The following is a 15,260-nucleotide window of genomic DNA, read 5'->3' on the forward strand; positions in this document are numbered from 1 at the left end:
GTCACTCTCTGCTCTATTCTTCAGTCTCTTAATTTGCTTTTCACTCTGTGTCTGCTCCATTTTCCATTCTATATTTTTCATTGGGTATGTCTCCTCTGTGCAATGCAGATGCCATAATTTTCCAGATGAACTTTCAAACCATGCTTAAGTGGATTTGAAGTGAGGCAAAATGCGTTTGTCTATTCTGGTCTCTAACTCCTATTTTTCAGTGAGGGTTATATTCCAGAGCATTATGATAGAACGTTAGCATGAAAACAGAACCCCCCAGAGCAGGGGCGGGAAACTTTTTGGCCTGAGGGCTGCATCAGATTTCTGAAATTATATGGAGGACCAGTTAGGGGAGGCTGTGCCTCCCCAAACAGCCAGGCATTGCCCGGCTCCTGCCCCCTATCCGATGCCCCCACTTCTTGCCCCCTGATGGCCTCCCCGGGACACTTGCCCCATCCAACCCCCCGTTCCCTGACGGCCCCCCAGGGACCCCTGCCCCATCCACCCCCAATGCTCTCGGTCCCCTGACTGCCCCTGGACTCCCTGCCCCTAACTGCCCCCCCGCTGCCCCATCCAACCCCTCCTCCTTCCTGACTGCCCCCCCGGGATCCCTGCCCCATCCAACCACCCCTTCTCCCTGACTGCCCCGGATCCTTTGCCCCTAACTGCCCCCTTCCGCTAACTACCCCCCACCAGCCCATTCAACCTCCCTCTCCTTCCTGACTGCCTCCCCCAGAACCCCTGCCCCCATTCAACCCCCATTCCCCGCCCTCTGACCGCCCAGACCCCTACGCATGCCCCTGACCACCCCCCGAACTCCCCTGTCCTCTATCCAACCTCCCCTGCTCCCTGCCCCCTTACCGCGCTGCCTGGAGCACTGGTGGCTGGCAGCGCGGCTGCACCAGGACAGGCAGCCATGCCGTGCAGCACAGAGCACCGGGTCAGGACGGGCTCTGCACCCCCGCCGCCCAGAGCATTTTGCCGTGTGACAGCATGGCTGCGGGGGAGAGGGGACAGCCTCCCGAGCCAGGAGCTCGGGCCAGGCAGGACGGTCCCACAGGCCGGATGTGGCCCACGGGCCATAGTTTGCCCACCTCTGCCCTAGAGGCTGTGTCTTGGCTATGTATATTGGGAAATCCAGTGCAATCCACACCTTATTTTAACTCTGATTACAGGTCTCACTTTTACTCTCTCTAATTGCACAGTATAAAGCCAATGAAAAGGGTGATAGGTAAGCAAAATAATGTCATATCAAATTCTCTGCTAACCTCATTGCCAGTGAAATTGCCTGACTGAGCAACCATCTCATCAGTGTTGTGGAGATCAATTGTATCCACCTCTGAACACTCATTTTATTGATCACAACTTGCTCAGATTTGTGTGATTTCATGCTCCTGAACAATTTTATTTGATGATGAGAATGTTATAAGCCAGGTCACAATACTACTTATTTTAGAAAGCCATTTAATGTTTTCTTATGATCTAGCCTCCTTCTCCCCATTGACTGAGGACTATTTGAAGATAAGATTGGTGAATGGTCAAAATGCTTTGAAGTTGGAAAGTGCCATATAAGTGCTAGGTATTATTAAGTGTAAAAATACCCAAGGCTCAGGTTAAACTTGATCTGTACAGTTGTTTGTATCTTCAAAGTCCTCATGCACATGGCAGTAACATTCTCGCTATTTGGTTTGTTCTAATTTAACCAAAACACAGTCAACTGAGTGTATTATATTCCCTGTCCTAAAATGATTTTTGAGGGGTAAACCCACTGCGTTTACTTGTACAAATATTTAGAAATCTAAATTCCATTTTTATTTTCGGACTATTGGAGTTGAAATACTGGAGTCATTCTTATCTGTTACATTCCTCTGGTGTATTCACCAGATCTAGATTCACATTTAATGGGGTTAAAGAATGCTGTGACCCTTGCCCCATGATTGAGCATTACATTGTTGCAGCACTCACTTGGTAAACTTAAATTAGTTCCTCTTCTCTCAGTTTCTGGTTTGCAGAACAAACATTTACTGTAGTTTCCAATTTGCGTATTCCTCTTGGACCTCATCCCTCCATATGCTCAGTGCCTTGAACTCTCACTGAAGGGAGTGAGATTTGCACCATTAATTTTATTTACAGTGTTGTTGTAGCCATGTTGATCCCAGGATATGAGAGAGACAAGACAGGGGAGGTCATATCTTTTATTGGACCAACTTCTCTTGGTGAAAGCTTGTCTCTCTCACCAACAGAAGTTGGTCCAATAAAATATATGATCTCCCCTTCCTTGTCTGTCTCTCCCTGAATTCTGGCACCCAATGTTTCACAGGCTCAGGCTCCTTGGCCCTTGATCCTACAAGCTTCTCCATTGATTTTAGTGGGGCTCTGCAAGCACACAGGGTGCCTCCATGCCAGGCAGTTTGCAGGAACAGAGCCTCAGTGTAGGGGAAAACAGATTTGTGGTGAGGAACTGGCAATATGTGTCATATGAGTTGGAGCTCCTATGGACAACCTCTCGTCTCCACATACAGGAACAGATATGAGCACATATGTGTAGGAGATGTGTTGTCTGATGATCAAAGGATGGAACTTGGAGTTAGGCTCTGCAGTATTCTAATCCTGGCTCTGACACCCTCTCTGGCCTTGTCTTAATTTTTCTACCTCAGTTTCCCCATCTATAAATGGGAGATTATACTACCCACTTGCTTCCCTATGTCATGGAGATGTTGTGAGGATTAACTCCTTAATATTTGTGAAGGGCTCCAAAGATGAAAAATACTAGTATACATAAATAGGTTGATGACACATAGGAGTTCCATTCTCTCTTCTGCAGAATATACTCAAACTGCATATATATTTGCAAGCTGCTGTGGTTATGAAACCTTCTAAATGCAAGTGAAAACAGGTAAGGCTAAGGATCTGTTGTGCAACCAAGTAAAAGGGCTTGGGTTTAGTTTATACACACTGAAAGAGAGTTACTATCATCTTGAGGAAATAGGTAATAGAAATCAGTTTAGTAATTCCACATACCCATTAGTTCTTTTCCACATTGCTGAATTAATTTTGCTCATAGCTTTAATCTTCCACAGAACAGCTAATTAAAAAGGCTACTTTTTGATTGCAACAAATAACCATAATCATTTCAATCCCTTGTCTGCTCTGGGTGTGTTTGTTTAGCAATAATATTTGCATGGTGTAATTTAAATGTTGATTTCATTCTGGTGCTAGAGAATCACTTTGAGTGTTTCTTCTTCCAGATGGCTATCAGCTGGGATTCATCATTGATAGATCCAGGGAGAGGGTGGCAAAGAGTTAAGCTTGGGTGAGGGTTGGCTCTGAGCCCTTGGAAAAGGCTTATATCTGCTGCAAAATTAAATCAGAAACTTTCTAGGGAAAGTTGGTCCTGTATGCTCCCGGAGAGGTAATAATGAGGGGTTTAATTCAATTGCAAAGGGTTTGATTGTTTAAGACTTATTAAAGGTTTTGGTATAATAAACCCCAGCATTTTAGTATTTCTAAAATGTATAAATTGATCAAATTTTCACTGATAAAATGATTGTAAGACAGTTTTTACTTTATTTCTTAATAGCTGTGGTAAGAAATTAACTTTAAGCAACTGGCTTTTTTAAAATCCTGCCGCACATACTGTGTATGATGTCTGTTAACTTGAATTCTGCTTTGATAATTGTCTACCAATTTGATAAGTAACCTTATGTAAGCCTCCTGTACGCAAAAAAGCTCTGAGGGTAATTTCTACATTCTTTATCTGAGGCTTTTCCCAAGGAAGTCAAGCTAGTTAGCATCCTTACAACTTGATTAAGTTGCCCATGATCTAATGGAGTTTGTCTATTTCTTACCAACACTGGCAAGTGATGTCTCAGTCCAGGGTGGGAGGGTTCGTTCCCACTCCTGTCTATGTCTTTGGAGCTGTGGGATGGAACCGCTTTCCAGGCGCAAAGCGTCTTGCCTTAATAGAAATTAAATTGGTTTTGCATTTGTTTGGAAATTGAAAGTTCTGTGCAGTGTCTACTAGGCCATTTTAAATAATGCATTAGAGAGCAAGAGAGAGCCCATTCTGCTGAAACCAGATCTGATTTAACAATGGTTAGGGTCAAGGCTGAAGTCAATCAGTTTTTTAATTGATAAAATTGTTCAAGAAGAAGTATTTTAAAAAAAACTGAAGTCACACTTGTTCAAGAAGCTGCAAATGTATCCGGCTTCCTCGCATGGGGACTTGGGATGCTGATCCTGCAAATTAGTGAATGTAAATGGATCCACACTGAAGTCAATAGGGCTCTGCCTCCAAGCAGCTCAGAGATTTGCCCCTAGTCTCACAAGAAATCTGTGTTAGAGGCAAGACCAGAAACTATGGCTCCCAGCAGCTAAGTCCAGGTTTCTGCTACCAGACCACAGTGCATCCAATTGGGTCACTTAATCTCTGTATCTTTATTTCTGTCTCTCAAATGGAGCTAATACAGATCTGACTTCCCTGTGTGAGTATCCATCCCATAGCCCTCTTGCTTAATGCAAAGCTAGTTTGCAGTCACTCCCATGTAATGACTTGGAGAGGTGTGTGGGAAAGAGTTCACCACCTAACAAATATGTGTCGCCAACTGTCAGACCAGTGAAATTATTTTATGCAGGAGTATGTTACTAGAGGTAGCTTTAAGGGAAGGAAACTTCGATGAGGAGAAAGTGGGTGTTGGTACTACACTGTCCAGCAAGCTGCCATAATGTGTTGTGTCAAAGCAGCATTGAACAAGCTAAGGATGGGAACAGAGGAGTGGCTGAGCCACTCCTCTCTCGCCCCTGACTTTATGGCCTCAGTCAGTGGGGCTGATATGGAGTGGGATAGTCATGAGGTGACAAAAACTGACGTCTCAATGACTTGCCAGGAAGGGTGGGAGGGAGCACTTTGCAAGGACAATGGTATTTAAGAGACCTGGGACCTTACCTTCCACCACCCTCAATTACACACCTCTCCCATGCGACACACTAACAGCTACTTGTCTCCTGCAGCAGGAGAATAGGGCTCCTGGGTTCTACTCCTGGTTCTGCCACTAAATTCCTGGGTGACCCTGGGCAAGTCTCTTAACTTCTCTGACTCCCTATCTATAAAATGGGGGTAATGTTGTTGAATTACCTCACAGGGGGACAACGCATTGTCTACATTTTAATGATTAAGTAAATTATTACGGTGCAAAGTCTATTAGTTAGTTCCTGCTGCAGCTTGCGGTAGCAGTGCACAGGGGAGACTGTCCCTGTCAGTAGCCTAGCTATGCTGCCTTTCACAGAGTGTGCAGGACAGGGATGTTATCAGGATATATGTAAAATGAGAATTACTAGAAGGGGTTTGAAGGGAAGAGTGTTTGGCAGAAGCATTTGCTGTGGAAAGAGAATCTGATATATAAAGACAGCGAAAGAGAAACAGCAGTGGGGCTTCTAAGCCATGCTGAAGAGGTGGCAGAGTGGTCCAAGCACAACATTTTGAGATATTTAGCGACCAGTTCAAACCTAGGCAGGATTAGATCAGCTGTTCATCTTCATGGTAGGTAGACTGAGCTCCATGCAGTTTGCTGTGGGAAGTATTCTGGCCAGGCCCTAAAAACTGGAGCTCAGTGTGGACATTGGAGAGAATATGATGCATTTTGCAAGAGAAGGTTTTCTCAGTGTCATTACACAGACCATCCTCCCACTCAGCCACCCATCTTGTGCTGTCGTTGGCAGGTGGCCTCCACCCCAGAGGACATGGCCCTCTAGTTCAGTGGTGCTTTATGTATATATTATGGAGAGTGTGCTGAATAAAAAATGCTGTGTAAAATGTTACAGGATACTACTCAGCCTGGACATATTGAATCAAGATGTCTGCTTTCTTTGGGCCATAGCCAGGGAACAGATTTTTCCCTGATAACCTTCATTATCGCTAACGGTTATAATATCTGAATTAGAGAGTATGAGCATAAATTCTAACAGGACTGATTTTGTGACAAAGGCCCCAAATCTGTGCCATGTACAAGGGCTGGAAACCAGTCACATCATCCCACCAGGGAACACTCCTGTCAAAAGGAATATTCTTTGGTAGCTATGGGCCAATGGAACACTCTTACGCTGCACCCTTTCTACAGGGGTATGTTGGGGGAATGCTGAACTAGGCCTAACCCCTCTGTGCTCTGGCTCTTCTGGGTTGCTGAACACTCATTCCCTTGGGGACCATTGCAATCTGGACAGAAGTCAAGCATTTAGAAGATGGGAAATGCCAGATTAAGATTTATAGTTCAATCTCAATGCTGCCCTCTTGTGTTTATCCTTTGGAATGGTGTCATGAGGTATGTTAAACTATTTTATTCATTAATACAAGAGATCTAGGGTTGCCAACTGTGTAATCACACAAACATCCTCGTCCCACCCCTTCCATGAGGCCCTGCCCCTGCTCACTCCATCCCCCCTCCCTCCTTCATTTGCTCTCTCCAACCCTCACTCACTTTCACCGGGATGGGACAAGGAGTCGGGATGCGGGCTCTGGGCTGGGGCTAAGGGGTTTGGAGTGTGGGAGGGGGCTCTGGGCTGAGCCTGGGGCAGGAGGTTGGAGTGCAGGCTCTGAGAGGGAGTTTGGCTATGGGAAGGGGTTCCGACCTGGGTGGTGTATGAGGGGGTGTGGGGTGCTGGCTCCAGGAAGGGGCTCAGGGCAGGGGATTGGGGTATGTGAGGAGGTGAGGGGGGTGCTTACCTCAGGCAGCTCCCAGTTGGCAGTGCAGCAGGGCTAAGGCAGGCTCCCTGCCTGCCCTGGCTCCACACCACTCCTGGAAGTGGCTGGCATGTCCGGCCCCTAGGTGTGTGGGGCGGGGGGCAGGTGGCTCCATGTGCTGCCCCTTCCCCCAGCATTGATTCCACAGCTCCCATTGGCCGGGAACCGCGGCCAACAGGAGCTGCGGGGGCGGCATCTGTGGGCAGGGGCAGTGTGCGGAGACCCCCCTGCCTAGGGACCGGACATGCCAGCCACTCTCAGGTGCAGTGCAGGGCTAGGGCAGGTAGGGAGCCTGCCTTAGCCCCGCTGTGCCGCCAGACTTTTAGCAGTTTAAAATGTCCCAGATTGGCTTCAGTGGCCTCCAGCAGATTAAGCCCGATTCTGGAAGACTCCCGGCAAAACCGGGAGGGTTGGCAACTGTAAGAGATCACATGACACTTGCAGAGATTTCTCACTAACCTTGCACACAGTAAGTTCCAGCACAGGACATGAGATGTTCACTTACGACCTGAATTCCAATTGGTGTGATCTACAAGCCAAGCTGAAAGAAAATGGTAGTCTTAAAGGCGGGGTGGGTGACCTTTAGAAACCAAACAAAGCATCCTGTCCTCCTCCTACCCCCATATCCACCCCCAGAGGAGATAGCTCAAGGGAAAACTGTCAGAAAAACTCCACAAGCTTCCTCTAACGCCTTCTCCCTTGCTTTCTTCTGTGGGCTCTTACCCAGCAGGGGCCATCTGTTGTATGGACACTCACTAATACACAGCTCGGCCCAAAAGCATTCAATAAGCTTTAATATCCAGCTGTGGTGGGGTTGATCAGAACCTAATGATGATTGCACAGAATGCAGATGCAGACTCAGACTCCTTTTGAAAGAGCAGCACTGCAGATGACCTACTTTAGAACAAATCCGAGCTATCCAAACGTTCACAAAGCACTTAACATTGCGTAGGCTGTATATGTAACCCACAAACCTCCGGGGTGTGGTGTTCTGGCCCATCTAGTGGTACCGAGACCATTTAGAGAGAGACGGAGAGAGACTGAGTTTGCTCTACATCCTTAGCTAACAGCCATATGGCTTTTAGTTCATGCTGTAGAGCAGTGGTTCTCAACTGTGGTCCACCGTTTGTTCAGGGAAAGCCCCTGGCGCACCAGGCTGGTTTGTTTACCTGCCGCGTCTGCAGGTTTGGCCAATGGCAGCTCCCACTGGCTGCAGTTCGCCGCTTCAGGCCAATGGGGGGTGTGGGAAGCAGTGTGGGCTGAGGGATGTGCTGGTCGCCCTTCCTGCAGCCCCCATTGGCCTGGAGCGGCGAACCGTGGCAAGTGGGAGTGGCGATTGGCCGAACCTGCAGACGCGACAGGTAAACAAACTGTCCTGGCGCGCCAGGGGCTTTCCCTGAACAAACGGTGGACCACAGTTGAGAACCACTGCTGTAGAGGCTCATGCACTGAGGCCCCAAGTTCGATCCCGCCCACCAACGACTGGGGTCTGTCAGTGTTACATATACTAACACTCGTCTTTCTGACACAGTTTAGTTACTGATGGAAGATCACGATGTTATTACCGAAGTCCCTGCAGCACTGAAACGGCTGGCCAAATACATGGTGCGTGGCTTCTATGGGGTAGAGTACTCACTGGTCCTTGACATATTGATCCGATACCCCTGTGTGAAGGAGGATGACTTGTTGCTACTGCTCAAGTATGAACGCAAACAGTTGCGCACTGTTCTCAACACACTCAAGGCAGATAAATTTGTCAAGCTGCGCATGCGGGTTGAAACAGGGCCCAATGGGAAGAGTACAAGGCATAACTACTATTACATCAACTACAAGTTGCTGGTGGATGTGGTGAAGTACAAACTGGATCATGTGCGCCGGAAGATAGAAGCAGATGAGCGGGATTCAACCACCAGGTCCTCCTTCAAGTGTCCATCCTGCTTCAGCACTTACACAGACCTGGAAGTAAATCAGCTGTTTGACATATTCACAGGTATGCCAGCTAGGTTGCTCATCTGCTCTCATCCTTCAGGAAATTGTTGGCAGCATTAAACATGTCTGCACCTGTTCACATTTTGTAATAGAACCAGGTTGGTTGGGTTTTGTTTTTGGATATTTGCCCTAAAAAAAAGTAGAAGGAAATAACTGGGCTTTTAGAATGACCTGTGGTGAAGAGGAAGGGTATTCCTGTAGCTAAGATGCAGTCCTGGGATTCAGATTTTAGTCTCAGCTCTGCTATGGACTTGCTGTTTGACCTTGGCCAAGTAGTTTAACCAAGTTTTATGCTGTCTTTAATTTCCTCACCTGTAAAATGCAAGTAAGTTGCCCATTTCACCTGGGTGTTTTGAGGTTAAATTAATTTAATGGTTATAAATGCATGAAGATCCTGAGGCAAGATGCCATAAAATATTAATAAAATACAGTATTTCAAATTGTTTTAACAAACATTAACTAATTCTCCTAACACCAGAGGGGGAGGTATAAGCTTCCCCATTCTACAAATAGGGCAACTGAGACATAGAGGTTCAGTGTCTTCCCAAAGGCACATAGCAAGTCAGGCACTGAGTTGGCATTACAACTCAGGAGTTTCTGCCTCCTCTTCAAGCCAACTGAACCAGAAGTTGCATTTCAGATTTACTGGACAAGGCATTGTGAGGTATGGTGCAATGGCAATTGACACCTACACTATAAACATCTGGGTAGCTGATAAGGATGAATGACCCAGAAAGAACGAGCAAAGCTTGATTTTGAGATTGTAAGGGGAGTTTGCAGGGCTGCGTGCTGGCAAAATCCTTCTTGGCTTATAAACTGAGCAACTTTGATCTGTAATCATTGAAACAATAAACATGGAAGCTGCTGATGGTGACACTTCTACAGAGAAGCTTTTCAGAGTAGAAGAATACACTTCAAATAGGTTCCTTGAGGTAGAGGTACTGGTTTTTACTGCAGGATTCAGCTAGAAATTGCATCATTGTGTTTAAAAGGACACTGTCAATTTAAACATCAAATCTGCCTGAAAATATTTTACCTCTTGTTCCATGTTATGTCTAAGCTGAATGAACGAGTATAAGACATTAGAGAGAAGGAATTGACTATACAGAAGATGTTGCCAAATGCACAATTTCTCTTTCCTGTGGTAGTCTGTTTGTGTGGATCTTTCACACAACAGGTGTGTCAAAATCAGAGGCAAATGTGATTGTAAAATTCTCAGTGTTCCCCAGGATTCAGAGGCAGGAACAGTATCAGCAACTGCTTTTTAACCTTTTTTTTTTTTTTTTTTTTTAAAGTAACAGATTTCAAGTTAGAGATGAACAAATTTATTTGGGCATAAGCTTTCGTGGGCTAAACCCACTTCATCGGATGCATGCAGAGGAAAATACAGTAGGAAGATACATATACAGAGAGAACATGAAAAAATGGGTGTTGCCATATCAACTGTAATGAGACCAATTAATTAAGGTGGGCTATTATCAGCAGGAGAAAAAAACCTTTTGTAGTGATAATCACGGTGGCCCATTTCAAACAGTTGACAAGAAGGTGTAAGTAACAGTAGGTGGAAAAAGAATTAGCATGGGGAAATAGTTTTTACTTTGTGTAATGACCCATCATCCACTCCTAGTCTTTATTCAAGCCTAATTTAATGGTGTCCAGTTTGCAAATTAATTCCAATTCTGCAGTTTCTCGTTGGAGTCTGTTTTTGAAGTTTTTTTGTTGGAGAATTGTGACTTTTAGGTCTGAAATTGAGTGACCAGGGAGGTTGAAGTGTTCTCCGACGTGTTTTAGCCCACAAAAGCTTATGCCAAAATAAATTTGTTAGTCTCTAAGGTGCCACAAGTCCTCCTCGGGTTTTTTTGCTGATACAGACTAACATGGCTACCACTCTGAAAGATTTCAAGTTAATTGTGTCCCTTCAAGCAGCATAAATGGTTGTAGCACGGAACTGAGTTGTTCTTCAAAAGTCTTATTCACTGGGGGAGCAGGTTCCTTGGCAAAGATCACTGCTGAACTTTTGCATCTTTTACTAACCTGTGAATTTCCAATGGGGGTGATGTTGCAGAGACTTTCCGCTGCACCTACTGCAATGCTGAAGTGGAGGAGGATGCCTCTGCGCTTCCCAAACGAGATGCTCGAACCTTGCTAGCAAAATTTAACGAACAGATTGAACCCATCTTCGCACTACTGCGCGAGACTGAAGATGTTGTTCTACCACATGATTTGCTTGAGCCTCAGCCAACAGAAATTCCAGAGCTATCAGAAAGGTATGAAGAGAAATCCCTTCTCAATCCAAGTTATAACTTATGGAAAACCAAATGTTTTCTGGCTCACTTCTTCCAGAGCATAATTTAAGCTAAACTTGTAAATCTTTCTTCCCATTTAAGTGGAGGACAAAAAGTGGCCCAAGGTGGTGAGGTGAAATCATGTTGACTAGAATCACGAATTGTCTTTCAAAAGGCCACTAAGGCCTATTTTTACATAAACAATTTTAGTTCTGACTCCTGCGCATCTAAACATTGGCACCTTTTCTTCACTGTGCCTTCCTTAAAACCACCAGCCTACTCCTTCTTCTCTGTATCTGCCTAAGATCCTGCTAACTACTTACAAAATTAGAACTGACACAATTTGCTAGGCTCTCCTTCGCTTCTTTCCCTCCCTGTCATCTTATTTTTCATGCCAATCTCTTCCTTCTCCTATTATCTCCAACCCAGTTATCTGCTCTCTTGCTCCTAACTCCTTCCACTACTAACCTTAATCCCCGTCAGTCACCCACCTGTCTCAATTTCCTTTCCACATTCAAACATGCCCTTTTTTTCCTCTTTTTTTAAAACCCCAATGGATTCACTCTCGCAGAACCGGCCTCTGTTCCTACTACTCTGCACTAAATAGTTTCTAACATTTCCCTCTTCAACTTTTTGCCACGTGGCTTTCTCCAACTTAACAGAAACTACTCCCAGGAAAGTCCCCAATAACTGTTGCTTGATCAAGTTAAGCCCCTCCCCCCACCTTGGCAATGTTTCTGATCTCTCTCTCCTCCCTCTGACGTGGTATGTCATTTCCATCTCAACTTTGTTCCCCTCCCCGACCTTTCTGCTTTTCTGAAAGTCTTTATGTTGATTCCCATGGTCCTCTACATCTTTTTCCCCCTCTATGTTCCATGAATGATTTGTTCCTCATCATTGATACCATTACCAGTGACTCCTAGATCTGCCTTGTTGACAGGTTTGTTTTTTGTTTTTGTTTTTTAACTTTCTCACTTAAGCCCTGTCCTTGCCTCATTTCTTAATCCTTCCTATTACCCAAGCTCTCAGCCTTGATGTCACTTTTGATTCTCCTCTGCCTCCTTTCCTGCACTCCCAGGCCCTCAAGCACATCTTACTGCTTCTTTCTCTACACTTCCAAAGTTCCAGCCCCCCAAACTACTCATTGGCAGGCTTTCCTAACACTTCCTCCTAGACTACTGCTATTTACTTCTTACTCACTTACAAATAGGGATGGAGACAGAGAACTTTGGATCTTCTTGCACACCTGCCCAACAACTCCTTTGTCTCCTCTAAACTTTGTCATCCTTTCACGAAGTCTAGACTGGAGTCTCTTTAATGCTCCACTGAAACTACTTCTTGCTTAATATGTGCAAAGTTCCATGCATAGAAAATAATAAATAAGAAAACCTAAAATCCTTTTCTGTGCAATGTTCTAGTTTCACTGCTCTTTCTACTCTATTTGTCTTGTATTGTGCCTGTTTTTTTTTTTTTTTTTTTTTTTTACCATAACTGCTTAGCGTACAGAACTGTGTTATGTTTGGCATATCTGTAGTATATGGCACTCTAAAAACTCCCAATTATTAAATGTGTGTATTTACCCCTCAAACTCAAAGATTTTTTTTCCCACATTGGGGAGAATTTCTTACTTCTTAAAAGTTTTATATTTCTCTCAATACTACTTTTGGCTACTCTCTCATTCTCTTTGCTCTCTACTGTCCTGTGAAAACCATGACATTAATCCTGACAATACACTTGATCCTAAAATGTATTCTAGAAAAGGGTATTCAGCTATTAACGGCTCAGAACCACACGTTAATCATGGGTTGGGGAGGAGATAATTTTATCTCAAGATACAGTGTAGCTGGCCAAACTGAAATTAATCTTGTGTCAGTTTCCTTGATTGAGAGATGAGGTGGTGGTGTGTTTTTGTGTGTGTGGCAGGGGGTGGGAGAGACTTTTAAATACCCTGAGGTTTGGGAGAGTGACTCTCTGCAAGCAAGAATTAAACTTTTTTCCTTCAGCTTTGAACAGAGGGTATGTTCAAGCATCCTGGACTCCAGTATCCATCTTGAGAAATGGGCCAACAAGAATTCATCTGTCAGTAATATGTATGTTCAAAACTTGGTCATTGATTTCCAAGAGTCTGAGCCAAAGAAGAAAGGGAAGGAAAAAGTAACTAAAGAACATCCTATATGGATGTCCCAAAGTACTGTACAAGGAGCATCTTCATATGCAACTGACTCCAATATTGGTAAGACAAAGTTTGAGAACCTAAGATTTGAATGTATGGTCATGTTTTGATATGGCTGTCTCGTTAGGAATGTACTGTAATTAATTCTCTCCTCACCCCCACATTAGTAGCTGGTGGATGCTCAGCACTTATGAAAACTGTCCTCATGTAGGGACCTAAATACAGATTTAAGAACCTTGCTTTATGCACCAAATTCTGGAAAATCCCAGTCTTTTAGTAGCCTTATATTTTAAAATATCTTCTTGAATGATGTATTCTATGTAACAACACATCTTTGTAAAGCTCTTCTCAATCTGGGAATAGCAGGAAACTGAATGCTTCTTTAGGGATATTTATATCTGTACAAGTACCTGTGTAGGGAGACTTCTGCTAGTAGAGGGCTCTTTAATCAAGCAGACAAAAGCTTGACAAGATTCAATAGCTGGAAGCTGAAGCTAGATAAATTCAAGCTGGAAATAAAGTGTATTAACAGGGTAACTAGCCATTTGAACATCTTGCCAAGGAATGAGGTGGATTTTTCATTCCTTGAAGCCTTTAAAACAAGATTGGGTATCTTTCTAAAAGATACATTCTAGCTCAATCAGACATTATGACCTGTGATATATAGGAGGTAAGATGAGTTGATACTAGTTCCTTCTGGCCTTTACAAATATAAATCTATACAAAGCAAGATTTTTCAAATGCTAATAGTGATTCAGCATGTTCACTTAGACACTTTAAAGTGTACTAACTTTCAAAAAGTGCTGAGCACTCCCCTTTGAAAATTGGGTGCTTTTTGGGCACCAAGTTTGAGAGAGACCTTATTCACTGGTCACTTACGAAAACGCTGGCCTCAGACTCCAATAGCTGAACATGAAGTTTGGATTAGATTTATGAACAAAGATCCAAAGGTTTAAAGGAATAGTCTGTATATAAGGCTGGGGGTCCAGTCTACTGATAAACAGGAAACCAGTATTAACAACAGAACAAACCATTAAAGTAGGTCAGTTTAATCAAATATGATCTTGTTGAGAATTTTTCAGTAGAGGAGTAAGTTATACAAAGTGCCAGATGCAACTACAAAAAATATCTTCAGTGGCTCAATGCTGCTTCTGTAACTTAAATAAGAAGCTATATTTCAAACACAAATCTAATTTTATTTCCTAACTTATACATCTGGTGCTGAATTACAGAAGAACCAGGGTGCCATGTCTAGAAAACCATTGAAACAGGTATGCTCAATATCAGATACAATAACTACAGCTAAGATGGCTCTCTATATATTTTAAAGGAGAGCTGGAGGTGCATTTACTGTCCATCTCTTTCCATCCCATTTTAATACACTTCATATACCCTGCTTATAAATGAACAGGAAAACACTCATTCCATTCACTTGTGAAAGATGTCTTATAATCCTTTGATTGCAATTGTCAAACTTAAATAGGATTATTCAAGTGGAAAATTACTGGTCTGTTTACATGTTAATTGCTTGTGGCTTATTTGATGCTCTCTTGTTTTTGGGAACAGAAATGTCCAAAGAAACGGATGACTGTGTTAAGGAGGCTGTTACTGATAATGAAGTAATAAGGACTCTTCTCATCCATGAATCTAAGTCTTCCTCTGGCACAGGGCATCCCCCTCCTCGTGCCAAAAACAAACTGCATGAGTCAGAAAGTGACACCAGTGAATCAGAGGAGGAGGCCAAACATGCAAAACCTGTGGTAGTTAAAGCAGCAGGGAGTGACTTGGAACAAGAGGAGCAGGAAACACTGGATCCGACAGTAATGGTTGCTGGACAGGCCCACTTGTACAGTGAAGTTAGTGACAATCCAGAGCTAGTGTCACTTATGACAGATGAAGAGAGAGAAGTTTACATCAAGGTGGGACAAGAAATGTTCCAGTCTGTCTTTGAGTAAATGCATGAATTAAAAAGCAGTTGTTATACCGCTCGTGTAAGTTTAGATGTGCTGCGAAGTTCCTTTCGTAGCTTAACCTACAGTAGTTGCTGGGTGAAACGAATGTAAAGTTCAGGATATTTTTGTGAAGGTGG

General features: G+C 43.9%; 1 protein-coding gene across 1 annotated transcript; it reads left to right on the plus strand.

Annotated features, from left to right (window-relative positions):
• Positions 1-8,266: 8,266 nt before the first annotated feature.
• On the plus strand, positions 8,267-15,126 carry LOC141985905 (general transcription factor IIE subunit 1-like). The gene is made up of 5 exons (XM_074950083.1): positions 8,267-8,714; positions 10,779-10,980; positions 13,002-13,231; positions 13,763-13,780; positions 14,738-15,126. Exons 1-5 carry the CDS (start codon positions 8,267-8,269, stop codon positions 15,124-15,126), a joined length of 1,287 nt encoding a protein of 428 aa, XP_074806184.1.
• The last annotated feature ends 134 nt before the right edge of the window (positions 15,127-15,260 follow it).

This window comes from Natator depressus, chromosome 4 (genome assembly GCF_965152275.1).
Source record: "Natator depressus isolate rNatDep1 chromosome 4, rNatDep2.hap1, whole genome shotgun sequence".
Lineage (NCBI taxonomy): Eukaryota > Metazoa > Chordata > Testudines > Cheloniidae > Natator > Natator depressus.

Bases quoted from the DNA above. Each gene is read 5' to 3' on its own strand.
- LOC141985905 (XM_074950083.1), top strand. From the start codon at position 8,267: ATGGAAGATCACGATGTTATTACCGAAGTCCCTGCAGCACTGAAACGG. The intron at 8,715-10,778 runs GTATGCCAGCTA...GTGATGTTGCAG, and splicing joins GCTGTTTGACATATTCACAG to AGACTTTCCGCTGCACCTAC. The intron at 10,981-13,001 runs GTATGAAGAGAA...TTTTTCCTTCAG, and splicing joins ATTCCAGAGCTATCAGAAAG to CTTTGAACAGAGGGTATGTT.